At 39.1% G+C, this 25,818-nt stretch overlaps 3 protein-coding genes and 1 long non-coding RNA gene across 5 annotated transcripts; 1 reads left to right on the forward strand and 3 right to left on the reverse strand.

The window, feature by feature from the left end:
- Positions 1–1,422: 1,422 nt before the first annotated feature.
- On the forward strand, positions 1,423–5,811 carry LOC102706230 (disease resistance protein RGA5-like). Its single transcript, XM_015842587.2, has 3 exons — positions 1,423–2,298; positions 2,381–4,148; positions 5,620–5,811. The coding sequence occupies exons 1-3, from the start codon at positions 1,475–1,477 to the stop codon at positions 5,809–5,811; spliced, it is 2,784 nt and encodes a 927-aa protein (XP_015698073.2). The 5' UTR covers positions 1,423–1,474.
- Positions 4,934–13,293, reverse strand: LOC102705951 (RRP15-like protein). Of its 2 annotated transcripts, none has more exons than XM_006662846.3 (8): positions 12,762–13,293; positions 12,572–12,673; positions 12,399–12,480; positions 12,255–12,274; positions 11,708–11,768; positions 11,051–11,142; positions 5,375–5,467; positions 4,934–5,264 (listed from the first exon to the last, which is right to left on the reverse strand). In XM_006662846.3, the coding sequence occupies exons 1-8, from the start codon at positions 13,155–13,157 to the stop codon at positions 5,202–5,204; spliced, it is 909 nt and encodes a 302-aa protein (XP_006662909.2). In that variant the 5' UTR covers positions 13,158–13,293; the 3' UTR covers positions 4,934–5,201. The 2 variants fall into 2 exon arrangements, with proteins under 2 accessions (XP_006662909.2, XP_015698074.1); XM_015842588.2 differs by lacking the exons at positions 4,934–5,264; positions 5,375–5,467 and adding exons at positions 9,024–9,404; positions 9,515–9,607.
- On the reverse strand, positions 6,564–7,813 carry LOC107305328. The gene is made up of 3 exons (XR_001551462.2): positions 7,684–7,813; positions 7,320–7,594; positions 6,564–7,017 (listed from the first exon to the last, which is right to left on the reverse strand). It is a non-coding gene; the product is annotated as an uncharacterized LOC107305328 (long non-coding RNA).
- Positions 13,294–16,157: 2,864 nt separating the features above from the next.
- Positions 16,158–19,535, reverse strand: LOC102715707 (probable LRR receptor-like serine/threonine-protein kinase At3g47570). Its single transcript, XM_006663291.2, has 2 exons — positions 17,012–19,535; positions 16,158–16,579 (listed from the first exon to the last, which is right to left on the reverse strand). The coding sequence occupies exons 1-2, from the start codon at positions 19,533–19,535 to the stop codon at positions 16,215–16,217; spliced, it is 2,889 nt and encodes a 962-aa protein (XP_006663354.1). The 3' UTR covers positions 16,158–16,214.
- Positions 19,536–25,818: the final 6,283 nt, after the last annotated feature.

A 25,818-nucleotide genomic window follows, 5' to 3' on the forward strand; every position in this document is an offset into this window, starting at 1 on the left:
AGTTTGTAATTGAATCTCTTAATGATGAAATTGCTAGATTAAAACCTCTTGTTCATAATGATGATGATTGCAAAAATTGTGAGGTTTTGATGCATGAAATTTCAAAAATTAGAGATATCAATGTTTCACATGATTTGAAAAATAGATCTTCTCTTGCTCTTGGTTTTGCCTTGCTTACACGCACTTATGATGAGTTGTTTTTAACTAGAAAGATGTTGAAAAAATATCAAATTGCTTTTTATGCTAGTTTGATGTTTAACATGTTTTGTGCTAAAAGGTTAAAACAACAACATGGTGTTCTAAAGTCTGAAAATTGCTCAACATGCTCTGTAAACAAAATGAAGTTAAACATTGCTTTGGTTCGTGTTGAGTACATGGAAAATATTGTGAAATCAGATGAAGTGCTTTCTTGCCCCAAATGTCGCAATAGCAAAAGTGTCAAGATTGATTGTGAGAATTGTGCTAAATTGACTAGTCAAGTTTCTTACTTAAAAAGTTCTTTGGAAATATTTTCTAATGGTAAAAAGAAACTCAACATGATTCTTGATCAATCTAAAGTTAGCACAAACAATCGTGGTTTAGGTTTTGATCCACATGGTCACTTTTCTAGACAACCTCCTGATGTTTTAAGTGTTGCTCAGAGTGGTAAATTTTTGACAAAACTTGAACCTAATTCCACTGTGTTTAAATCTGCTGGCATCATGTCTTCCTTGAGTACATCTTCATCAAAGGTTGCGAGTGATAAACATGTTGTGAATACTAAACCCGTTTTTGGTGCTAAATCTGTTGTAGTACTAAATCTATTATTTCACCTCATGTTCATCGTGAGAAGTATACATGCACTTTTTGTGGAAAAGATGGACATTTGGTTGGTTTTTGTTTTAGACTTGCTCGAAAACAGAAAAAAGAAAGAGAAATTGCTTTTGCAAAATCAAAGTGGCAAAAATCGAGTTGCAAAATCAAAGTGGCAAAAATCAAAGTGACAATTTTGAGAGGAACGTTGTTGGCGCGCTTTGTAAATATCTGTTGAAACAATAAAGTTGAGAGCATCCAATCTACGTCTTCTGCTTTTATCTACTGGTGGTTTTCTGGATCCCAACGATCTGATCGACGGCACAGGAGCGGCGGGATTAAGTTAATCTCAGTAGCGGCATAACCAGATTGGCGGCGACATAGGAGCGACGTTAGAGGTAATATCAGGAGCAGCGTAAACAGAGGTAATCTTTTATTTCCGCTAAAAGATTTTTGGGTTTTGGTTTTACCTACCATTCACCCCCTCTAGTAGACGTGGTTAACTATGTTTCGATCCTACGTGGTTTTCCTTGACTTGACCTGGCAACAAGTTAGGTAGCCAAGGAATCCAACAGTGGAGGGTTGATCTATCTATCTTCTCTTCCACACATCTCTTCGTCATCTTCTTTCTTATCTGTTTGATATATATTGATCCTTCTTGCTGAGATATCGGAGGAAATCCATGGCGGGTGCATTGGTGATTGCCTCCACGGGGGCCATGGAGTCCCTCCTCTGCAAGCTCTCCAGTATGCTAGAGAAGGAGTATGCCAAGAAGAAAGCGGTAGGAAAGGACTTGCTGTTCCTGCGAAACGAGCTGAGCAGCATGAACACCGCGATGCACAGGTACGCCATGGCGAACGAGCCTGATCCCCAGGTGAAGGCCTGGATGAAAGAGGTACGGGAGCTGGCCTACGACATTGAGGACGTTGTCGACGCCTTTGTGGCTCGAAACGAACAATCCGATGGGGCTACAGGTATCAAATTGTTCATTATCAACAATGTCCGGAAGCTGAGAGAGCTGCTTCCGAGCTGCGCCGTCTCTCAGGCGATTGGAGAACTCAAGAACCAGGTTCTTGAGGTGAATGATCGCAGAAAAAGGTACAAGCTTGATGCATCTGTGTCCATAGCCGGCTGTGGATACATCGATTCTCGTCTGCCATCGTTTTATTCCAAGATAGGTGCGCTTGTCGGTATCGATGGCCCAAGGGACAAAATCATCGAGTTGCTAATGGAGGATTCACCTGAAGAAGATGGTGGACTTGTGAATCAGCTTAAGATGGTGTCTATCACCGGGTTTGGAGGTCTGGGGAAGACGACTCTTGCCATACAAGTGTACCAGAAGATGAAATGGCGGTTTGATTGCGCCGGTTTCGTGTTTGTGTCCCAGATGCCAGATGTGAAGAGGATTCTTCTGGATTTGCTTTCTGAACTTGGGGCTTCTGGTAATGTGTGGGATAACGAGAGGCAACTCATCGACAAGATCAGAGAATTTCTTCATGACAAGAGGTCCGTGTGTAATAACTTTACAGTGCATTTCATCTTTTTCTTTTTCCTGTTCGTACTTATGATGTGAAATTTGGCCGCCCAGGTATTTGATTGTGATTGACGACATCTGGAGCATGTCAGATTGGGAGATCTTGAAGTGTGTATTGCTTGAGAATAATTCTGGTAGTAGAATTATTACAACCACACGTATTCTTGATATAGCGACGCTATGTTGCTCTAGCTTCAAAGGCAGCAGTGTTTACCGCATCAAACCATTAAGTGACACTGACTCCAAAAGGCTGTTCTCTAAAAGAATTTTTCATGATGAGAATTCCTGTCCATCACATCTGCAGGAACTTTCAGAATTAATTTTAAGAAAATGTGGTGGTTTGCCATTGGCCATACTTCATATTGCTAGCTTGTTGGCAACCAAATCTAACTCAAAGGAAGAGTGGGAGTTGGTGCTGAATTCTATTGGCTCAGCACTTGAAAATAGCCATACTCTACAAGGTCTAAAAAGGATACTGTTACTTAGCTTCTATGATTTACCACCACATTTGAAGACTTGCTTACTATATCTCAGTATATATCCAGAGGATTGGAAGATTAGCTCAAAAATTCTGATAAGGAAATGGATATCTGAAGGATTCATTGCTGAAGACAGGTGTAAGAGATTGGACCAAGTAGCAGAGAGTTATTTTAACGAGCTTATCAATAGAAGTATGATCTTACCTGTCGACATTTCATATGATGGTGGTGTTCAATTTTTTCAAGTTCATGACTTGGTTCATAGCATTATCGTTTCCATGTCAAAAGAAGAGAATTTTGTCACAGTAATAGATGGACAAAGGTGCAGCTCTTTGCCGGAAAAGATCCGTAGACTGTCCCTCCATTTCAATGACTTCAAAGATGTTGTAATGCCAGCAAACATGACAAACAGAAACTGTATTCGTTCATTCAACATCTTTGGGATTACTAAGCAAGTGCCATATTTTATGGATCTTCAGTCTTTGCGAGTGCTGGACTTAGGTTATTGCTCATTGTTGGAGAACCACCACATTGAATGTTTAGGAGGCATGCTTCAGCTTAGGTATCTTGTTCTCCATTCTCAATTTATCACTGAACTTCCTAATCAAATTGGGAACTTGAAACATCTAGAGATGTTAGATGTCACATTATGTTCTATACTAACACTTCCAGAGACCATTGTTCAGTTGCGAAAACTAGCATGTCTCAATGTTAGCATTATAACGAAACTACCAGACAGGATTGGATCCATGCAGTGCTTAGAGGAGCTGTCCCACATCTCAAGCAACTCAATAAGATTGGTTGAAGATCTCAAATGTCTGACAAAACTAAGAAACCTTGCGATTGCTGTTGAAGACCCTGTTGGGCCAGAGAGCCACAGATTGCGATACAGGGGAGCAGTGCTGTCTTCCCTGAATGAATTGGGCAGACACAACCTGAGGTCACTCTCACTGAACTACAAAGGCGATGAAAGTTTCATCCTTGATCCATCCATGGCTTCATGCTTCTCAACTCGGCATCTCCGGAAATTTACCATTGAGAGAACACTTTCAAGGGTGCCAAAGTGGATGAGCACATTTGACAACCTCATGCGCCTAGAACTGTACATCTCAAGAATGGAGGAGAGTGACATGAACATACTCAAAGAAATCCCCACTCTGCTCTTTCTTCGCCTAGTGTTTACAGGGCATGCTCCCCATGGAAGGATGGTCATTGACAGCCATGGGTTTCAGTCCTTGCAGGAGCTCTATCTTCTATGTTTCATTCCTGGGATGTGGCCATTGTTCTTGCCTGGAGCTATGCAGAAGTTACAGAAGTATCACCTCACCTTCAAGCTACACAAAGTTGGGTGTAATGGTGGTGTTTGGGACTTTGGTCTCCAGAATCTTCCAAGCCTGCAGCACATCAGTGCGATCATTGTTCCATTTGGTGCTGCCGGTGAGGACGCATTGGATGCAGAGGATGCCATCAGGAGTGCTACCAGTATCCATCCAAACCAACCATCAGTTGAAATTTTTGTCCAGTAAAAAAAGCTTTCTGATTTGGCTGTATTAGATACTGTATACCTCTGTTAGTATACCCCTTATACAAGGGAACAACTGGTCACATCTGTCCTCTACTACTAATAGTCCTTTTGCTCTTTTTAGGTTAAGGATAGTTAAACTCTTCTACATTTTTTATTCCTTATGATTGTAAGTTATCCGCTCAAACATGTAGTAGTTTAAGTTTTGTCGGTGCAGCAACCTTGTGAAATAAAATGCTGACTGAACTCAAATATAACATGGCTGAATTTTGAAACAAGAAGTACCATTGCAAATCCTTCAGAAAAAACAGAACTTTATTTCAAATATAACTTCAATGATCTTTGAGGTATATTTGCAAATAAAAATAAATTATAAATACAACTTTTATATACATCTTTAGCGATTTAAAAGACAATGCTAAAAAATAAACTTCAGTGAAAAAACCCTTAAATCAAGTTTGAAAATTCATATTTTGGCTTATAAACATAAAAAAAAGAAAAATGATAGGGTTAAGCGGTTCTCTGCTCTTATTTATCAGATTGTATATGTTTAAAAAGGAAATGTCGTACTTTGTCTGGTTTGTAAAGTCAAAAATGAAACATTGACTTCACGAAGTGTTCAAACTTCAAACAGAAAAAAAAGGGTTGTGTTAACCCCTAATCGTACTCATGTGGAAACACAGGCATTCAGCTCGTACTCAAGGATCAACATTGCCGCGCATTTATCATCACATTCAAAAATGATAAGAACTCAATTCATCTAACTGAACTTGCAATTTTGATCCAAACATTGCTTTACAAGTCAATACCAAGAACAGACTTCAAAAATGCACAGGAACAGAACCGAAATGCTGCTTCAGGTGAATCCATTTGCCTATTCCTCATCAGAAGAGTCGTCCAAAGGGGTCTCAGTTTGTTTGTTCGCAACATCAGAGGCCTACTCGTTAAATAAAAGTTCAGTTAGATGATCTTCAGGCAAAATAGGCGCACAAACTACCAGTAATGCACTGATGCAAATAATGCTAATTGCTAATCAGGAGGCTTTACCTGCATTTTATCCCAGTCTTTCAATTTCGAGCCAAGCATGTATGTGTTGCGCAGGGGAGCCCACCCAGGCTCATCTTCATCTTTACTATCGTGCTGAACATAAAAATATGTGAAATATTACAGAGCCCACCCATGGGTTTCAGTCATTGCAGGAGCTCTATCTTCTGTGTTTCATTCCTGGGATATGGCCATTGTTCTTGCCTAGAGCTATGCAAAAGTTACAGAAGTATCACCTCACCTTCAAGCTACAGAAAGTTCAGTGTAATGGTGGTGTTTTGGACTTTGGTCTCCAGCATCTTTCAGGCCTCCAGCACATAAGTGCGATCATTGTTCCATTTGGTGCTACCGGTGAGGACACATTGGCTGCAGAGGATGCCATCAGGAGTGCTACCAGTCTCCATCCAAACCAACCGTCAGTTGAAATTTTTGTCCAGTAAAAAAAAAAGCTAGGTACTGGTTTTCTGTGTTGATTTTTTATTTTCTGAAACCAGTATTGGAAACCTTAGTTTCATGTGTCTTTTTTTTGGGTGGTGTTATATGCCCTTCTGATTTGGCTGCATTAGATACTGTATACCTCTGTTAGTGTACAACTGATCACATCTGTCCTCTACTACTATAGTCCTTGTGCTCTCTTTAGACCCTTTTAGATAAGGATAGTTGAACTCTTCTACATTATTGATTCCTTATGATTGTAAGTTGGACTTTTTTAAGGTGCACCAAGTTAATATGAGCCATCCATTGTGCATAGGTCCAGGAGTTGAAAATACTCTTACCTCATGTGTGGTAAGAGTCATTTATTGTCATTTAAATTTAAATATGATCATAAATTGCATTGTAATAAGGAAAGAGACAATATTTCTTAACTTAAATACTACTAATTCAAAATTATAGAATAATTATACTAGTAAAATTAAAAGTATGCAATACTCTGTATATCTTTATACTTTCAATTTATAAACTAAGTTCATAATAATTAGGATGCATATATGAACAAATAATTTTCACTTTTGTAATTTTATTTTATTTTTGTTTTAACAGAACCTAGTCTCCAAATTCAGTCATATCTATTTGGTTTCAGATAAGAAAATATTTGTAATAAATTTTATGCTAAGTTTGAATCCTTTGGAGAATCAATTGGAGCTTGCACAATTTTTAGCAATATGTATAAATAAAAATTTCAATTTGACTGACGTGTTGGTCTACTACCAATATTTTTTCTAATATTTTTATATGAAATTAATGTGCTCGGCGTTATTATTATTTTCACAGGAAGCATGCATGCCCGATTAGCAAGGAATGGTGATTATTGTAATAGTACTTTACTTATTTGGGCATGCTAAATTAATAAGGTGTTATATATTTTATGTTGATTAAAATAAAAGGGCAAAATTGAATGGTCAAGGTTAACGAGAGCTCTTACCTCATAAGAGGTAAGATGGAGCAAGGTAAAACTGCTCAAGTAAGTTATTTGCTCAAACATGTCGTAGTTCAGTTTTGTCGGTGCAGCAACCTTGTGAAATAAAATGCTGATTGAACTCAAATACAACATGGCTGAATGTTGAAACAAGGAGTACCATTGCAAATCCTTCAGAAAAACAGATCTTTACTTCAAAATTCAAATATAACTTCAATTATCTTTGCTCCTACAAAATAACAGGGAAAATTGTAGTTTTGACAACCCAAACAAGACATTTCGCAATTATAGGACACGAAAGGTCGTCTTCGTAAAAATAACTCTTAAAACGTTGGACACTTGATTATCATGACATTAGGGGGTAATTTAATCTAAATACAGTATTTGTTTAGGAAATACTACACAGGTCGAGCTCTGACAACAGTTCATACTAACATTCAGTTCTAGCATCTACAGTAGAATATGATCTTGCAAACAGTTTGCTGATATACTGCTCAAGAAAACATATGCGGGATATCAGAATTGGTATACCTCAGGCAGAATCGCATCTGCAAGCGCGCATTCCGTCCCGTTCACGCCGATGCACTGCGGCGTCGAGGTAGGTATAGGCCTAAAATGGCCACCGATGTTGAGCTGACCGATCAAGCCTCTCCACTCACGGACCAAGCCCTTGCCAATCCACTCGTCGACCAGCCTCTAGAACCTCTCGTCGCTCGCGGTGAAGAACTACGCCGCGTGGTCGAACACCAGCTCCTGCTGCTGCTGCTGCTGCGCGTCGCCATCCTCCCTGCTAGTCCGTGCATCCCCTGCAGCAGAAGCAGAAGAAGCAAGAGGGTGAGCGAGTCCCGCATGTGGCGAGGAAGGCAGTGAGTGAGGGCCGTGGGGGGAGGCGAACCGGACGGCGACGGTGGGGTCGGCGTGGAGAACACCGCCTGCTCCTGCTGGAAGCTCATCTTGATGACCGACTGCCGTGAGAACCCGGGCTTGCTGAGGCGGCCTCGCCGGGGCGGGTATACGGTGGAACAGGGTACTTTCCTAAACAATACACGAGAGAATTCCCTGTTTCTCACTAAAACCATACCCGGTTCCTTTTATGGCATGCAAAAAATCAAACTTTCCTATGTGCCATTCACTTAATTTTTTCTTCCTTACGTGCCACCGTGATTAAGTTTTCCATCCAACTCCGTTAACTTATTTTGCTTATGTTCCTTTTATGTCACTACATGCCAAATGACCCAAAACATAAAATTGAAAATTGATATTTTTGAATAAAATTTAAAATTAAGACAGCAGAACTGAAAATTGATATTTTCGAATAAAATTTAAAAATTGATATTTTCGGATAAATTTGAAATAACCCGCAACATAGAATTGAAAATTTAAAAAATATTAATTTCCCTACTTAGAATTTTTCAGAGATTTTCTGCCACTTTGTTTACTCGTTTAATTTTTTCAGAGATTTAAAACCATTTTAGTTTTTGGAATTTTTCAAAAGGTTTAAAAAAATACCTAGGCTGTGATAGTTAGAGACTGAGATCAAATATTGCTCTTTAGTACTCTTCAAAGTAGGGAAATTGATATTTTTATAATTTTTAATTCTATGTTGTGGGTCATTTTTAAATTTATCCGAAAATATCAATGTTTAAATTTTATTTGAAAATATCAATTTTCAATTCTATATTTCAGGTCATTTGGTATGTAGTGGCATAGAAGGAACGTAAGCAAAATAAGTTAACGAAGTTGAATAGAATAGTTAACGGCAGTGATAAGTAAAGAAGAAAAAATTAAGAAAATGACACATAGAAAAGTTTGATTTTTTGCATAGCATAGAAGGAACCGGATATAATTTCAGTGGCATATAAGGAATTCTCTCCAAATACATGTATTTAGATTAAATTATCATCTAATATTATGAGAATCAAATGCCCAACGTTTTGAGGTTTATTTTTACGGACACAATGTTTACTGTCTTATAATTGCGAAACGCCTGGTTTGGGTTATCAAAACTGCAATTTTGTTTGATATTTTCGTAGAAAAAACTAAATGGTACATTTGCAATCAAAAAATAATTTACGAATAAAACTTTTATATATATATTTTTAGCGCTTAAGTCAATATTAAAAAATAAACTTTGGTAAAAAATCCTAAAATTAACTTTAAATTTAAGGTTAAAAATTCAAATTTTCGGCTGATAAGCAAAAGCAAAAAAGATGGATTTGAACGGTTCTCTGCTCCTATTTATCAGTTGCATATTTTTTAAAAGGAAATGTCGTACTTTGTCTGGTTTGTAAAGTCAAGAGTGAAACATTGACTTCACGAGTGTTCACCCCTAATCGTTCTCAATCGTACCAATGTCATGTGGAAACACAGCGCGTATTCAAGGATCAACATTGCCGCGCATTTATCATCACATTAAAAAATCATAAGAACTCAATTCATCTAACTGAACTTGCAATTTTGATCCAAACATCGCTTTACAAGTCAATAACAAGAACAGACTTCAAAAATGCACAGGAACAGAACCGAAATGCTGCTTCAGGTGAATCCATTTGCCTATTCCTCATCAGAAAAGTCGTCCAAAGGGGTCTCAGTTTGTTTGTTCGCAACATCAGAGGCCTACTCGTTAAATAAAAGTTCAGTTAGATGATCTTCAGGCAAAATAGGCGCACAAACTACCAGTAATGCACTGATGCAAATAATGCTAATTGCTAATCAGGAGGCTTTACCTGCATTTTATCCCAGTCTTTCAATTTCGAGCCAAGCATGTATGTGTTGCGCAGGGGTGCCCACCCAGGCTCTTCTTCATCTTTACTATCGTGCTGAACATAAAAATATGTGAAATATTAAAGAGTTTCTTAAGTTCCGGATACATAAAGGTATGTGCAGAATATGTTCCGAAATAAAAAGAAATCAGACTGGGCCTAGTCCCAAGTTAAGGTCAGGAGCTTACATCAAAGACGGTTAACTTATGGCATGAGAAACAGCAGTTAGTTTATTAATGTATCTGATGAATACATGTATGCAACCACAGTAACACAATACAAACTTGTATATGACATTATTTAATGCCATGAAGCTAATGCTGAGGTGACAACTGACAAGGGTACTTTTTTTTAAGTGATTTCAGATTTCCACAGTGGAACATTCCCTCCTGTCAAATCATTCCAATTGTAGATAAATATATTGAAGGCCTATGCCCTCCTGCACCTCTTATTGCTAAAATCTGTCATTTGTGAATACTGAATAGATGTGGAAGACGGCCAGCTGAGGTTCTAGATGGAAAGGAGCTAGACACAAGAAAGAATCAGAACTCTTTCTCCAATCACACAGATTGAACTAAAGGCTCTGTTCAGGGGAGCTCAAGATTCTAAGCAGCAGCTACAGCTTGTGAGAATCTAGAAAAGCTAGGTTTCACCGCTTATACTTCTAGTTCATTTTCTGGATTCTACATTTCTACAACTACATATTCTGAAAATCTGGGTGAGAATTTGGACTGCCTGGGCTAGCTGGAGATACAGCAAACAGGGCCAAAGATATATTCTAACTTACCATCTCTTATCTTAGACCTTCCAAACTCCTAATAGTACTTCCAGACTTACAATTCCTAAATCGATGGGCAATGCATTGCCCAGACAAGCCCCCTCTATTTCTGCATCAGCTGTGATGGTTACTGATGTGGCATATACAGTACATATAGGGAATCCCCACATGATAAAAGGCACAGATAAAATATCTCCACATTCCACAACACCACCAGCATGGATTCAAGTGCACAAAAAATGGGGTGACTGCTAGAGGATTTCAATTTCAATGCTAAACTGCATAATGGATACTACCTCCGTTTCATATTATAAGACCTTCTAGCCTTGCCTAAATTCATCAATTGATACATGTATATAATTTATATATATGTCTAGATTCATTAGTATCCATATGAATCTAGGCAAAGCTAGAAAGTCTTACATTATGAAACGGAGAGAGTAATATGTTCAACACTACAGCAATCAGCTAATACATTTGGGCTATGAAGTGTATTTCCACATTCAACTTACTTTCTAATTGCTAGGTCTTCTGTCACACAATTTTTTGTATTGAGTTGTTCTGTTGATTAATTTCAGACTACAATTTGCGTGACTGCTTAGAACACTGTTTGATATTCCTCAGAGAGAAAAAAATAATTGACAATACAGATACTTAGCAATAGAAGTGTATAAAACGAATAAAATGTTATTAGTTAGTAAAGAGAGAATCATTATAGTTACCTTAGAAAAGTTGGAAGATGCCTGGCCCTTTTGATGGATGGGATATTTTTTTAATTCCGTGAGGAACGTCTGTTTTGTTTCTTTTGCCAACGCTGTTAGGATTAATAGACTATTCAGAATATTTTCGGTTATCTATAAAGAAATGCAGACAGACATATAAAAAGCATATATGTAAAATAAGTACATGTGCAAAATGACAATTTCATATGATAATACTGCTACCAACAAGAGGCCATGACTGCCTGACCTCAATTGTGCTTACTTTCAGCATTTTGTGTCAAACATAGGAGATGTTTCATGCAGTCAGAAGAACATAAATAAAACGGTCAAATTCAAACTGTCTGGAGTTGATAGATCATAGAAGTCTTACACTTATATGTCTCCCACTTTTTTTTTAATACGTAGGCCAAACACTTGCTATGATTTTTATCATGCTAGCCAGTAGGGAAGGATGAACGAAATTGCACAATTCAGTCAATAAACAGCAAGATAGTTGAACCGAACTAATTGTTTTAGTCTTTCATAAATGTGTAAATATAATATTTTTCACATTCGAATACTTTTGAAAGTCTAAAATCAAAACAATCAGGCTAGCCCCAACAGGTTCCAAAAATATATCAATTAGACGTAAATTACATTGGAAGGAAACAAACACACCTTTAGCATCTTTAGTCCTTGATGGGTTCAAACCTTTTCGAGAATTCTGTGCCTTGCTTACCTGGAAGAAATAAAAATGAAGGCCTATCAATCATCAAATAGTCACTTATTTTTGTTCTGAGATTACAAGGAAGAAGTACATGCACACATCCAAGAGTGTGTCCCCTTAACACATGCTCATCACATGTTCACTGCAAAAGCTTCGAAAGCACCTCAAATCTGTCTCACTATCTTAACTAGGTAATATAGAACTAAATACACTTTACAGAAACTAAATTTGAAAACTCTTTGTTCGGTGAACAGCAGTAATAAACACTAAACAGGCAAGAAATAGATGTCCTTCAAAAATAAACAAACATGAGAGGTTTACATGCCCTATGAAACAGAAAGCAATGGAAATTCAGTATCACCTATTAAGCTTAACGCCTCAAGAAGACAATAAAGTTTCAGCATTGTAGAGTCAGTGCAAGCTCAGCGAAACAAAGAATCATGACGTAAAAAGCAACATGTATACTTTGCGAAAATATAAGATAAGCTGTGCGCTTACCGCATTGAACAACCTGACGACTGAATCCCCCAGCAACCAGACAATTGATGGAAAGACATCAGCAGGAAAAGCATCCATTAGCAACCAACAGAATTGAATTTGCGACATGCGAAATAACAGAGCTAAAAAAAAACAGTAGATTACCCCCTTGGGTTGCGATTTTGATGAGTTCCTTCTCTTTACTGTCCAAGTGGTTTGTGGGAATGACATGGCCCTTCTCTGCAGCCTACATATTTACGGCGCAAATCAAATGCATTCAGCAACAGAGAACTTCACAAGAGCAAGCAAATTCTCGATCGAAGTGAGGTGAGGTGTACCAAGCGCTTGTCCTTGCGGCCCTCTCCCTTGGGCTTCCGTTCTTCTACATCCTCGGCCAGCTTCGCGGCGACCAGCTTCTTGTGCGCCGAGAGAATTGGACCCTAATACGGCGGCGAGCTAATGCATCAGCGGAGAGACGAAACGCGTTTCCTTCTCTGGAGATGAAGGAATGGAAGAGAGGAAGCGAACCAGCGGGTCGTCGGGGAGCTTCTTGGCCATGATCTTGGAGAAGGCGACGCGGAACGCCCTGCAGCCCTCCTCGAACCTGGTGACGGCGCCGGCGGCCTCGTCGTCCCCGGAGCTGGAGGCCTCCTCCTCCTCGAGGCGCTTCTCCTCGTCGTCGTCGTCGGAGTTGTAGTCGCGGGCGCGCTTGCGGAGCAGCCTGAGGAACTTGTCGCTGGGCTTGCCGCGGCGGCGGGGGCGGTCGGCGGGCTCGTCGGAGCGCCTGGGCATCTTGGCAAGGCGGCCGCCGGGCTTTCCCTTGCCCGTCTTCGCCATCGCCGCCGGCCTCTTGCGCTTGTGAGGGTTCACAGCGGCGGCGGAGCCGGACGGAGAAGACAGAGACCGCGGGGCGGCGGTGGCCATGGAGTCACTCTCACCCTCTTCCACAGAAACGGAGGAGACGGAGAGGATGCTGGGGGCTATAAGCTCCTGGGCGCCTCCCCCTCGCCTGCGTGCGACGGCGCCGCCTCACTCCGGTCGCGTCAGCCGGCGAAGAGGAAGGAGGCGGGGAGAGGCGAGGGTGGTGATGACGATTTCACCTAGGGTTTATCCTGTGGGCCGTGCGGGCCGTCTGAGCCCGGAGAGCTGGCGGCCCAATAAAATCCTACCCAGCGGCCCAATAAGACTGCGCACTTACCTGGCGGCCCAATAGGACAAGTCATGGCCGTCGTTGCTGCAGTCTCTCTCATCTTTATCGCTGTCACTCTAGGTTAATTTAGGCCCTTTTGTTTGGTTTCATAAACCAACTTTTAAGCCGAAAAACATAAGCCTAAATTTAATAAAAAAATCAGTTTTTTGAGTGGGCTTTTAAAAGTCATAAGGCACTATTGCAGTGTTAAGCCAAAAGCTAGGTTCGAATTGGCTTTTTGGTTTATTGGGAATAGAGGTGGCACCCTACTGAAGCTTTAAAGCCACCGACTTATAAATCATAGGAGCCGAAATCCAGCTTAAAAGCTTAATCCAATAAGTGTGAGCCCAAATAAAGAGGGTCTTAGTAGCCGGTGGCATATCCACCGTTCGACAATCCACTCAAATTGCATGTGATTTAGAAAAACTAAAAATAGAAAAAAAATCTATAGTAAGTATTAGATATAGTTAAATTATATATATATATATATATATTCAGGCTTAAATTTTAATTTTGTGGATCCACCATTGTTAGTTAGGCATGGTAAAAAGAAATGTCATTCTTTTCTACATGCATTTTTTAAATTTGAGATGCAATATATGTTTATTTCAATTTCTGTAGACAACATTTTAAGGCTAACCTTCTTGTTTTATTTTCCAGTTTTCTTAACGAATAGCTTTATCCCGAGCTTTGTCTTTCATAAATTGTCAGGCTTGAGCCTAGACTTTTGGCTGGTTTTTTCCAGGCCTAGCCCAGTGTTTGAACAACCCTACCTGGCATCATCAAAAAAGATACTCCCGATACAATATTATTATAGTATTTCTAAAAGTACTTAGTCGTCGAGTAAAAGTACTCCTCTTTTGCAACATGTCACTCAATTGATTGGTTTGGCCTTAACAGATTGTTATATCTTTTCACAACCTCCTTACAAAAAACACTCCTATATTTTTATTGTTCCAGAAAGCGAAACATTTTGTTACAAATTAAATGGCATCGATCATTTCCAGCTTGGTGTTCAACACAATCCCTAAACAAGTAGCAATACATGAAAGATGTTTTAGGTGCCTTCTCTTTATACTCCAATCAATCGTATGCTTCAGACCATTCTGGACTAAACCTAGCTAGTGTTTGTGGATACTTGAAACCATGTCTCTATCATTTTGTATCTAAATCCAAAGAATACTCAACAAGTATTATATGGAACTAGTAAAAAAATTAGTATATCACTGTTACAGGGAGAAACAAATCAAAATAAGATTTGTTCTTTTTTAAATAAGTAGTTTTCCTCCTAGGCATACATGGACATTCTTCAGCATTATCGTTAAGCTGAGTAAGCGGAGCCACTGCTTACTTCTAGGATCATGAATGAAGAATCAATTGAACAAATGAAAACATGCATGTTAAAGAGTCAGAAATATAACAGAACACGAAGTATAGCATGAATGATAACTGATAAATTATCAAATCATAGTGATATCATGCACACAGTAAAGGAAAGACATGTAAATTAAATCATACCACACATCATATCTCAATAAGTTTGCCATGTACTTGTCTTAACTCTTTCGATAACCTGGTTCAATACCTCCCACGTTGGAACTCTCAACACATGTGGAGCAAAACTATATATATATCTAAGACCTATATACGTGACTAACTACCGGTGTTAGAAAAGTTAACATTTTTGTATGACAAAACACAAAAATTTATTTATGCCATCAACCCGTAGTTAACTACTCATATTGATGCCTTCATTGTTTCATATATAACTCGCAAACTTCCTAATAAAAAATGGAGAATGATAGAACTCTGGATATGTAATGAATATTTTCTACAAATTTTATGTTGAGAAGAAAACCATATAAAGCATTAGTGGCAGTTTAAAGGAAACAAAATGCACCCACCAGTTTTTAAGGAAAAAAAAAGCTATTACCTCCTAGGAGGTAAGATGGAGCATGGTAAAACACCTCGTATTGCCTGGAAAAAAAACTATTTATATATAATGCTATTATAAGAAGTTAATGTAAAAGCCAAAATGTCTTGTCGGGTCTGTAAAATATATAAAATAATTGTAAACAATATTTATAGATGATTAGGGTTGAGTTTTCATGACCTATAATTAATACCCACCTTCTAATCTCTGTTGACGCGCAAAGCATTTGCATGTTCGCAAACATGATGTATATATACCATTAATGAAATATACGATTTATGCATGCGTTTTGTGAACTTGGAGCCGTTTGTGTCGTTTTTATGGTACTAGCAAAGTACCCATGCTTTTCAATGGTATATCAAATGCTTCATAGATTCTTTGAGAGGGGTAAATTGTATTCTAGAGATAAAATAAAATATTAATAACATGTAGATTTAGTATTTTTTAACACTAAAGGATACAGAGTAGTTGGTAAAAAAACAAGATAGGTAGTGGGATGACAGATTCGCTGCCGCCACTATTGCTTTCTTTTAAGTAGTATAGAAACTTGGAATCAGTTGGGTTCCATGGTTGTTTTACTGAAGAAAAACCTTGAAGGGCTATAGCGCGTGACGCAATTAAGCAGCAAGCCAGCGACGGACGATGGAAGCATCTCTCGTTTTTATTTGAAAATTTATTTGAATATGGAAACATATTGATGACATATCTAAAATGCAACTCTTTAGTCACGTACTTCTGTGATATTGATACATGAAAAATCCTTAATTGTATTGATACATGAAAAATATGGAATCTAATATGGAAACATACGGACGCATGCAGCAGTTCACTTCTCTGTAATATTGATACATGAAAATCCTTAATTGTGCAGTGCTGAAAACATATTTTGGATGGCGATGATTTCCTTATAAACATCCTCGATCTTTGGTCTGTCCTTGGGTGATGTCACACTGCATCTAAGACCAAGTAAAGCCAATTGCATGAAAGGCCTTTGCATTTGTACCAATTCATGACTTGTGTGTTCACCCAAATGCTCTTTGGTAAGACTAGGTTCCAAAATCTCACCAATTCTGTGTGGAAGTGCTGACCCAACCATCTTGTGAAGGTTCATGCCATCTTTAAACACCTCATCAGTGGGATACTTTCCTGTGATCATCTCTAGAAGAATAATTCCATAGCTGTAGATGTCACCCTCAAATGAGATTTTGCACCCAAGGGCATATTCTGCAATGAGGTGCAATTGATCATGAGAATATTCAATTACTGGCTTCCAGATGATAGATTATACCGAGCATAGCTTCACAACATTTTTTGTCAGAATAGTTCTGACATATTATATATTACGTATGAACAAAATTTAGCGGGCAACTTTCCGATGCATTTTACTGGTAGTATTATCCTAACAGTAGAAAAAGGGTATTTTTATACTTTGTTAATTACTTGATTAGCATTGTTTTGTAATTTTGTTTTTTTTATAATAAAGATAATAATAAAAATAACGATATTACCCCTTCAAATTTCTATTACACCTAATATTGCTGGTAGTATAATTTAATCACAGTCATCCGATAAAAATAGATTAACGATATGGATTATATTCTACTACTAGTAAAATGCACCGGAGTCAACCCCAAATTTAGCATAGCAAGAACTAACCTGGTGCAATATACCCGACTGATCCTCTTGGTCCAGCAATGCTATCCGAAGTACTACTCATCATCGAGGAGTCACTGTAAAGAAACTTTGCAAGACCAAAGTCACTGACATGAGCAACCATTTCATCATCCAAAAGGACATTGCTTGGTTTAAGATCACAATGAACTAGCGGAGGACTACTTCGGTTATGAAGATACTCTAATGCAGCTGCTATATCCACGGCTATTGATATTGTTGAGGCTAGAGTCAACGGTCGTTTTGGAATTCGTTTGTCTGGTTTTGGATGGAGCCAGGTTTCTAGGTTTCCATTGGCCATGTACTCAAGAACAAGTGCCTTAAACTCACTTCCAGCTGGATCAAAAGTTGAGCACAGGCTAATCACTCTTATCAGATTTCTGTGGCGGATGTTTCTCAATGCCTCACATTCAGCTGCGAAATTGTTTGGTGCTCCAAACTGGTCAAGTCTGAATACCTTAACAGCAATAATTGTGCATGCATCAGACTTGATGCAGCCTCTATACACAAATCCAAATCTCCCCGAACCAATCATGTTCTCTGAAGAGAAACTGTCCGTTGCTTTTGATAAATCATGATATGAGAAGCTCTTGAGTTGCTTCAGTGATTCGTTGGTGGGTTGTGCTGCGCTGTATCTCTTCTTCAGAAGGACCATAACACATGCAAATGTAATCAGAGCAATTGCAGCAACTGGAATACAAATAACTAAAATGGATCGTATCTTCTTCCTCTTAGATGGTGATTCTGATTCTGCACAGAGAGGTAACCGAAACACTGGAGAACTTGCACACAACTTTCTGTTTCCTTCGACGAACACAGCACTTGAATTCTCGAACACACCACCGTTTGGAAGTTTTCCACTAAGGTCATTAAATGATAGGTTGAGAATATTTAAAGAGCTGAATGATCCTAAGAATTCTGGGATTTCACCAGACAGGTAGTTTTGGGAAAGATCCATCTCGACGATGCCTCTCAAGTTGACGAGAGATTTTGGGATGCCTCCCTTTAGAAGATTTGCCTCTAAATGCAAAGTTTGCAAAAGAATGCAATCACCAAGGGTTGAAGGGATCTCACCTGATAATTGGTTGTTCGAAATACTGAGTAGATTCAGGTTGATCAATTTACCTATCTCCAATGGCAGGTTCCCGGTGAGTTGGTTGTGTGATAAATCTAAGCCAATTGAAAGTGTGTGAACAGAAAAAAGCTCACGTGGAATGTTTCCATTCAATCTATTAGAAGAAAGGTTTAGTTCAAGCAAATTTTTGCATCCAGCTAAACTTGCAGGGATTCGACCAACTAATTCATTTTCCCTTAAATAAAGAATAGTTAGCTGATCTAGTTTTCCTATTGATTGTGGGATTTCCCCTGAAAGTTTGTTATCTGCTATGCTTAGGAGAGAGAGGTTTTGAAGATCTCCAACTGTATCAGGGATATGCCCGGTGAGCATATTTGATTGCAATGAAAGGGCAGTGAGGCTGCTAAGCTTCCCTATCTCTAATGGTATTTCACCAGTCAATTTGTTTTCTGTTAAGAGAAGTACCTTTAAATCTTGTGACAGGTTGCCAATGGAACTAGGTATTCTCCCCTCAAAGCCATTGAAATCCAAGCACAACATTTGCAATTGTGTACAGTTTGTTAGAGAGGAAAAGAATGCCCAATCTCCGGCTTGAAGCCTATTTGTACCCAGGTCTAGTATTTTCAATTTTGTCAGGAGTCCAAGAGAAGGGATCTGACCTGTGAACAAATTACTTCGAATGTCAAGATTTTGGAGGGTTGATGAATTGGCCAGTGAGCTGGATATTTTGCCTTCGAACTGGTTGCCTCCAATTATCAGTTCAGTGATGTTTGGAAGTGTGGTGCCAATGTTGTCAGGAACTGTCCCTACAAGCTGGTTATTACTGAGGCTAAGATAAGTAAGAGATGACACATTAAACAATGACACAGGAACAGTTCCTGACAAGTTGTTATTCTTTAGGTTTAACACTCTCAGGCTGGGAATCTTACTCAAGGTGTCTGGAATGCTCCCTTGCAAGTAATTCTGGGTAAGAAGCAGGGATGACAGGGAGGAAATGTTTCCAACCGATGCAGGAATCTCCCCTGTCAGACTGTTTTCAGTGAGACTGAGGAACTGCAGTGGCATGGAGGGTTCAGAGAAGGGTGGGACAGGCCCAGAAAGGCGATTGCGTGAGAGATCTATGTAAGAAAGCGTTGTGCTGTTGAATAGAGCAGCAGGGATTTCACCACTGATGCTGTTGTTTTTCAGACTAACTCGTGAGAGGAAACTGAGCTGAGCAATGCATGGGAATATCTGGCCGGCAAGGTTCAGTGACTCAAGGTCCAGTGAGATGACCTGGGATGCATTCTGGCTGCTGCACTTCACTCCATGCCAGTTGCAGAAGATTGAGGAGTCGTTTCTCCAGGAGGCCAAGGCTCCTGAGGGATCAGAGAGCTGGGACTTGAGGCAGAGAAGGGCATCCCTGTCGGTGCCTGAATGGATGCAAGGAAACATGGTCAAGAAATGGAGTAAAATTAACAAAACCATCGGCCACTTATGTGTCTCTAAATGAGCCATCTTGCTCCAGTAGATGGATGAATAGTTTGGGCTATGTGATCATTCTTCTACTGCACAGGATAATTTAATAGAAGGCACAATGCCAAGTTTCCAACTACTCCATTGACTTTACGGTGAGTTCTAAAGTGAGGGAAAAAAAAATGACCACCACGCAAAAATGACTTAAATTATAAATTAAGTATTACTACCTCCGTTTCATATTATAAGACTTTCTAGTCTTACCTATATTCATCAATTGATGAATGTATCTAATTGATATGTATGTCTAGATTTATTAGCAACCATATAAATCTAGGCAAGACTAGAAAGTCTTACGTTAAGAAACGGAGGGAGTAGTTATTATAAATTAAAAAATATTAATGTGATATTTAAGTATCTTAAAAATACAACAATTATTAGTTTGTAGGGGTGATCGTGAAAAGCCACGCCTGTTTTTTCCATATGTCCCATAAACGAACTTAGCCAAAGTATTCGGAGCAGATCGCTTCAAAAGCTGATAGACACTAAATCAAAATTTAATATCTAAATCTTAAATTTAGAGTTAATTTAGTTAATTTAGGATTTTTAATCGTAGTTTATTTCCAACACTAGATTTTAAATAGCTAGAAACACGTTTTCAAAAATTTTATTCGTAAACTATTTTTTGTTTTTAAAAATATCGTCTGACGTTTTTCATAAGAAAGCCAACCAATCACGTTGGTAGTTTTTGAGCATTAATTTGGTGTTCGGTAAAATGTTGAAGTCCTACTGTCATCCGGACTACTGATTTAGTCTCCATCTTTCTGCTTATGTTTATATTTATAAAAAAAATTAAATTTTAAAACTTGACGCTGAAGTTGATTTTGGAACTTTTGGTTTTAATTTATGGTTCAGTGTTTGCTTTTAAATTATTAAAATCATTCTACCTTTCAACTATTTTTAATCATTAATAAGTTCTTTTACATTGTAGCATTAAGTACATTCATATATACATGCCAATGAATCTATATATATATAATATACAGATAAATTTAGACATAGCTGAAAGTGTCTTACAATACGAAAAAAAAGAAGTATGTTTTAATATCAAATTTGTTTCGTGTCGAGAATATTAATATCATTTCCTATTAATATGATAAAATATAGAAATGGTTGACACCAAAAATGTTAAAATATCTTATAGTATATAACGGAGGGAGTATTGATTATGGTTTTCATTATAATTGTGATAACCATTATACAAATGAACAAGGTAATGAATTAATTTTGGGACACTAAAACTAGTTTCTCGGTACAGACTAGAGAAATTTTCGGTGGATTCCGACGGCCATTGTCACTTGCTAGTATTTTTCCTTATAGTCAATATGTTTGACTACAGTTGATTGGTATTTTGTCAAGTCATTGCAGTACACTTGGCCGCTGGGATGCTTTCAAGACGACTTTATGTTATACAGTTGTTAGATGGATTTACTTCCTGGCTCAAAAGAATTCCACGTTCAAGAACTCCTTGAATAATTTATTTGGATTGCTGGAATTTGGAGAAGTCCTTAGGTTCCAATAATGCTACTCATCTTTTGGCTGATCAGAGGAATATATTTGGAAATAAAAAATAACTTATGAATAAAACTTATATATACGTACGTGTTTTTAGCGATCTAAAAAAACCAAGACTGAATAATAAATTACGATAAAAATCTCAAAATCAACTTTAAACTTAACGTAAAAAAGTTAAATTTTGACTTATAAGTTAAACATAGGGTTCAGACGACCTTTACTCGGTGCAGTCACAGTAATGGACAAGCGGCACGCGGCTTTGTTGTTCAATTGCCATTTCGCTTTCCAGCGGATTATATATAGATCTACAATATATGGTAAAACTGGACCAAGTCAATGATTTGCCGATGGAGAGGCCAACTCTCATCCCACGTGCTCCTGGTTTTAGATCACGAAATCCATGATTGACTAACTGCATCTCATCCAGCGGCCTAGCTACCTCAGATTCGTGTCCTCAAATCCATGGACTGACCAACTCTTATCCTACTGCATGCCTCAGAACGGGATCGCGTCCAGACAAGATAAATTACAAATAAAATTATATTATCTGGTAGAAGATGATACCAAATATGGATCTATCGTAGAGACGTTCAAAAAGCTGTTGATGGTAAGAATCATACTTTCGTAGAACTTCAATGCTATAGGCTTCAATGCGGTAGACGTTTTGTTCCGAATGTTTGTGCAGCAAACCTCCGACCCAACGATACAATGAAAATTTTCTATTCACAAAGAAAAAAGATTAGTACATTAGCCTCTTATGATTATATATATTGGTACTAATCTAACAAACGGGGGATAATTCAGAGTAGGCTCAATGACCAATGGAGATGGAATAGTTGTTGGATGGTTAGCACATCTCATCTTTAGAGATAATGTAATGTGCGTACTTTTTGTACGTCGTATGCCTACTTTCTTTTGAAACATTCCTAGTTGTTTCGGTAGATGCACATGCAATTACATTCTTGCTTCTGCTTCGTCAACCCTGGCTTTCGCGGTTGCTTCCCTCTAAGGTGGAAGGCACCCCCGCCGAGGCACCACGTGGTAGGGGAGCAGTGTAGACATATATCAGCTCTGGTGTCGAGACAACATGGAGGGCACAACAAAGTGCAGGGGAGGTGGAGTGTGAAACTGATGGAGGGGAGTAGTGCAGACAAAGATTGGCATTGTCAACGAACATCGGCAAAGGGGAGCAGCAAGGCGAAGATCGGCATCGGCGCATGGAGCAGCATGGGGGTGGAGATGGTGTAGAGTGGAGGTGTTGACGCTGAAAATAACAACAATGTGTCAGACATGAAGGACTGGGAGTTACTCTAAGACCACTCCAGTGCATGACCTAAATTCTTAGATTGCTGGGCGTGCCAGTCGGTTTGATCCTGTAACTGACAAGATATAACATAGAAAAAACAGTTAAACCCAAACCGCTATCGGCCGGATAGCCGATACTGTTTCAGGACCCTAGCCGATGAGCTAGACGATCGGCTTTATATGAATTTAATGATGATGAATAGAAATATGCTCGATCGGCTGAATCATTAATAGGATATTTCCCAAATAGCTCAATGAACCAGTTAATCTTAAAAGATCAGACTTAAACGAGACAGTCTTAAGATTAACCAGCTGATCGAACCAATCTGTTGCTTATCGCATGCACAATCAGCAGCCGATAGGAGACTGAACATGGAATTTGAGATAAATTGGATTGCTATAAAATTACGAATATGAAACAATAATAACTAACTACATAAATGCTCGCGCTAGACCTAGAAGATCGGACTAAACCAAGACGGTTTAGATCTAAATGTAATCATGCATGAAATCAGTAAAATATTGCAACATATGAGTGATCAGATACCAAACCAGTGTAATCCGTCAATCTATTTATTAATCTCAGCCGATCGGATGAGTTCCTATAATCAGATCGAACCAAACTTACATGGATCGAACTTAACCGAGACAATATGCAGACAATCATGATATAACTATAGGAAACACGAAGATCAATGAGTTTAACAAACAAATCGATGGATTACTTGGGATAATGTTGGCTAGAACTCCAGTGAAAAGCCCTCATGAGTACTCAATCCAATATGACAATACAAACTCGACCAACTAGCTAGATTGATCGCACCAAACCAAGATAGAATCTAGTTGAACAAGTTCATATTGATAGATCGAATAAAGGAACCCGTGAGGACTTGATCGAGAACTACTACGACTCTAAACTACAAGTAGATTAAAGCAACAATAGATCTCATACCGTTGACCAACTAGGCAGGAGATCGAATTTAATCGAGAGAGTCCTGTTCTAGCCGATCAATGGGTTGACGAAAATGAACTTACGTTGCGAAGTTAACAAACCTCGCGCTGAGAGCTCGCTCTGTCGAAAAGTTTGGCGATGTGCCGAAGTTGAATTGATGAACTGATTGTTGTTTTTACAAAGCTGCGGGATCACCTAATTATATCCCAGAATCTACCTAACCTAACCGGATATGGATCCGTATAAGTAACTAACCCATTACACTCGGACTTTAATTAGATATAAAATCCTAAACAAACTCTAAGATAAAATAAAACTAAATTACATGGACTCTGATTAATGCTGAATCTATCTCTAATCTTTTGGGTCCAATCGGACTCTAATCCTTGTCCGATTCGGACTCTATCAGTTGAACTCGTATTGTCTTCAATCTCTTCTTCCCGCCGATCCCCTTTCTGTTGTCTGATTCGGTCTTTAATCGTGCATTAATCCATAACGATAATTTCCAAAATCTAGGGTTAACACATGCCCCCCAATTTTGGAATAATTTATCGTTACGAAATTTCCTCTCTTGTAACCGACTTCCGCCATCGGCTCTTTTCTATTTCAACACCCTTCTGTCATCGGCTCAAATGCAGCTTCAACGGTACAGTTTAACGGTTACCCTGTTTCAGCGCACTGTGCTAATGGTCGTTTCCTATTAGCTTGCTTTATAAGCTTCCGCCTTTCCAGACTTAGGCATTCTCGCAATCTTTCTTATCTCCTTCCCTGAGCTCCTGTGATTCTCCAGCACTCCGCTGCATTCACCTTTCATCGAGATCGCCATGCTCATCGGGGACCTTTTCCGCCTCGTGCCAAGGGTTTCACTACCGTACAACCATCCGCCGTGCAATGGCCTCATCGAGCGCTCCTCCGCCAGCGGCAAATGCTCCTTTTGAGATTCCTGAGGTAATCTCATTCTCATTCCCTTTTCTTACCCCGCCGCTTTCGATCATTTAGGGTTTACTGCTTTTTTCCGCTTCTCGGTTGCTTAATCTGTTAGCTGATCTAACTAATCTAACCGGATATGGATCCGTATTAGTAACTAAGCTATTACACTCGGACCTTAATTAGATATAAAATCCTAAACAAACTCTAAGATAAAATAAAACTAAATTACACGGACTTTGATTAATACCAAATCTATCTCTAATCTTCCGGGCCCAATCGGACTGCAATCCTTGTCTGATTCAGACTCTATCAGCTGAACTCGTATTGTCTTCAATCTCTTCTTCCAGCCGATCCCCTTTCTCTTTTCCAATTCGGTATTTAATCCCGCATTAATCCATGACGATAATTTCTAAAATCTGGTGTTAACAGGAGGCGCGACATGTGCGAGCAACACGAAGGAGCAACACCAACGAGTAGTACGGAGGAGACGACGTGGCGTAGAGTCGACTCCCGTCTGAACGGGAGTTCATTCCCTAGAGTTTCTGTTATTTTTACACGTGGTGTGAAACAACACCCACTAGTAAAAATGCATTAGTGTCTCTAGTCAATGACCGCCTATTGGAACTGATTTTAAAAAAGTACACTTATATGATAACCTATAAAAAAGAGCTTTAATTTGAGATGTACTGAGTTTTATGTATGATAATCTAATTTAAAAAACTAATTTAAGTGGCACCAAAGCAAACCTTATTTGTGAAAGAAATCAGAATTATTAAAGCATAGGGCCACACCCAATCATTCCCCATCCCCTCTTTCCCCGCTGGCCACAATATCTCTTATCCCACATGCACCAACACCAAAGGATGCATCCCTATGAAAGGATGCCACTACTCTCTTGCCTATGGAACCATGAACGAATTGCTCCTCCCATGTCATATCATGATGGTTTCCTCACTAGTGGATCCAGTGACCCCAGTTTCCCCCCTAGTGGATTTGGCTGGCAAGAACTAGGTTTTGGTGAGTGGATTGTTTGGTGCCACCCTTTCTTCTATCCCACCTAAACACCAACGGTTTACCTCCTACCAACCTAAGCATAAGTGATTGGTAGAAAAGGGGATGAATAGCAACAAGTGTCTGGCGAGGCCTATTACTGCTAAGTATATAGGCAGGAGATTTAGTCCCATAGTCGTAGGTCTCCATCAAGCTTCAAGGCTATTGCCGTTGCCACGGGAAAGGAACCTGTGTAGCAGTTGCAAAGGAGTGAGAAATTGTCAACCAGGAAGTGATGATGACGCATTCGAGGTTGGGCCTTTGGGACAAGACAACTTGTACCTTTGTCGCTTCTCTTTGTGCTACCTGACAACCAGTGCTACCTTGTCCAATCTCCCCAAGGCCGCTGCTATTGTGTGTCTCCTCCTCAACCTTTGATGCAAGGAGCATGTGCTACTCCGAGAGGCAAACACAAAGCTTTGAAGTGGAGGTTAGGGATTGGGAATAGGA

The sequence above is a fragment of the Oryza brachyantha genome, chromosome 11 (assembly GCF_000231095.2).
Source record: "Oryza brachyantha chromosome 11, ObraRS2, whole genome shotgun sequence".
NCBI lineage: Eukaryota > Viridiplantae > Streptophyta > Magnoliopsida > Poales > Poaceae > Oryza > Oryza brachyantha.

What these genes read in the sequence shown, in the direction of transcription:
- LOC102706230 (XM_015842587.2), top strand. Translation starts at nt 1,475, where the DNA reads ATGGCGGGTGCATTGGTGATTGCCTCCACGGGGGCCATGGAGTCCCTC. An exon ending in GAATTTCTTCATGACAAGAG is followed by an intron (nt 2,299 to 2,380) that starts GTCCGTGTGTAA and finishes TTGGCCGCCCAG; the next exon opens with GTATTTGATTGTGATTGACG. An exon ending in TCACCTTCAAGCTACACAAA is followed by an intron (nt 4,149 to 5,619) that starts GTTGGGTGTAAT and finishes CTCACCTTCAAG; the next exon opens with CTACAGAAAGTTCAGTGTAA.
- LOC102705951 (XM_006662846.3), bottom strand. Translation starts at nt 13,157, where the DNA reads ATGGCCACCGCCGCCCCGCGGTCTCTGTCTTCTCCGTCCGGCTCCGCC. An exon ending in CAAAATCGCAACCCAAGGGG is followed by an intron (nt 12,275 to 12,398) that starts GTAATCTACTGT and finishes TGGGGGATTCAG; the next exon opens with TCGTCAGGTTGTTCAATGCG. An exon ending in AAGACTGGGATAAAATGCAG is followed by an intron (nt 5,265 to 5,374) that starts GTAAAGCCTCCT and finishes TTTAACGAGTAG; the next exon opens with GCCTCTGATGTTGCGAACAA.
- LOC102715707 (XM_006663291.2), bottom strand. Translation starts at nt 19,535, where the DNA reads ATGTTTCCTTGCATCCATTCAGGCACCGACAGGGATGCCCTTCTCTGC. An exon ending in AGTCGGGTATATTGCACCAG is followed by an intron (nt 16,580 to 17,011) that starts GTTAGTTCTTGC and finishes ACCTCATTGCAG; the next exon opens with AATATGCCCTTGGGTGCAAA.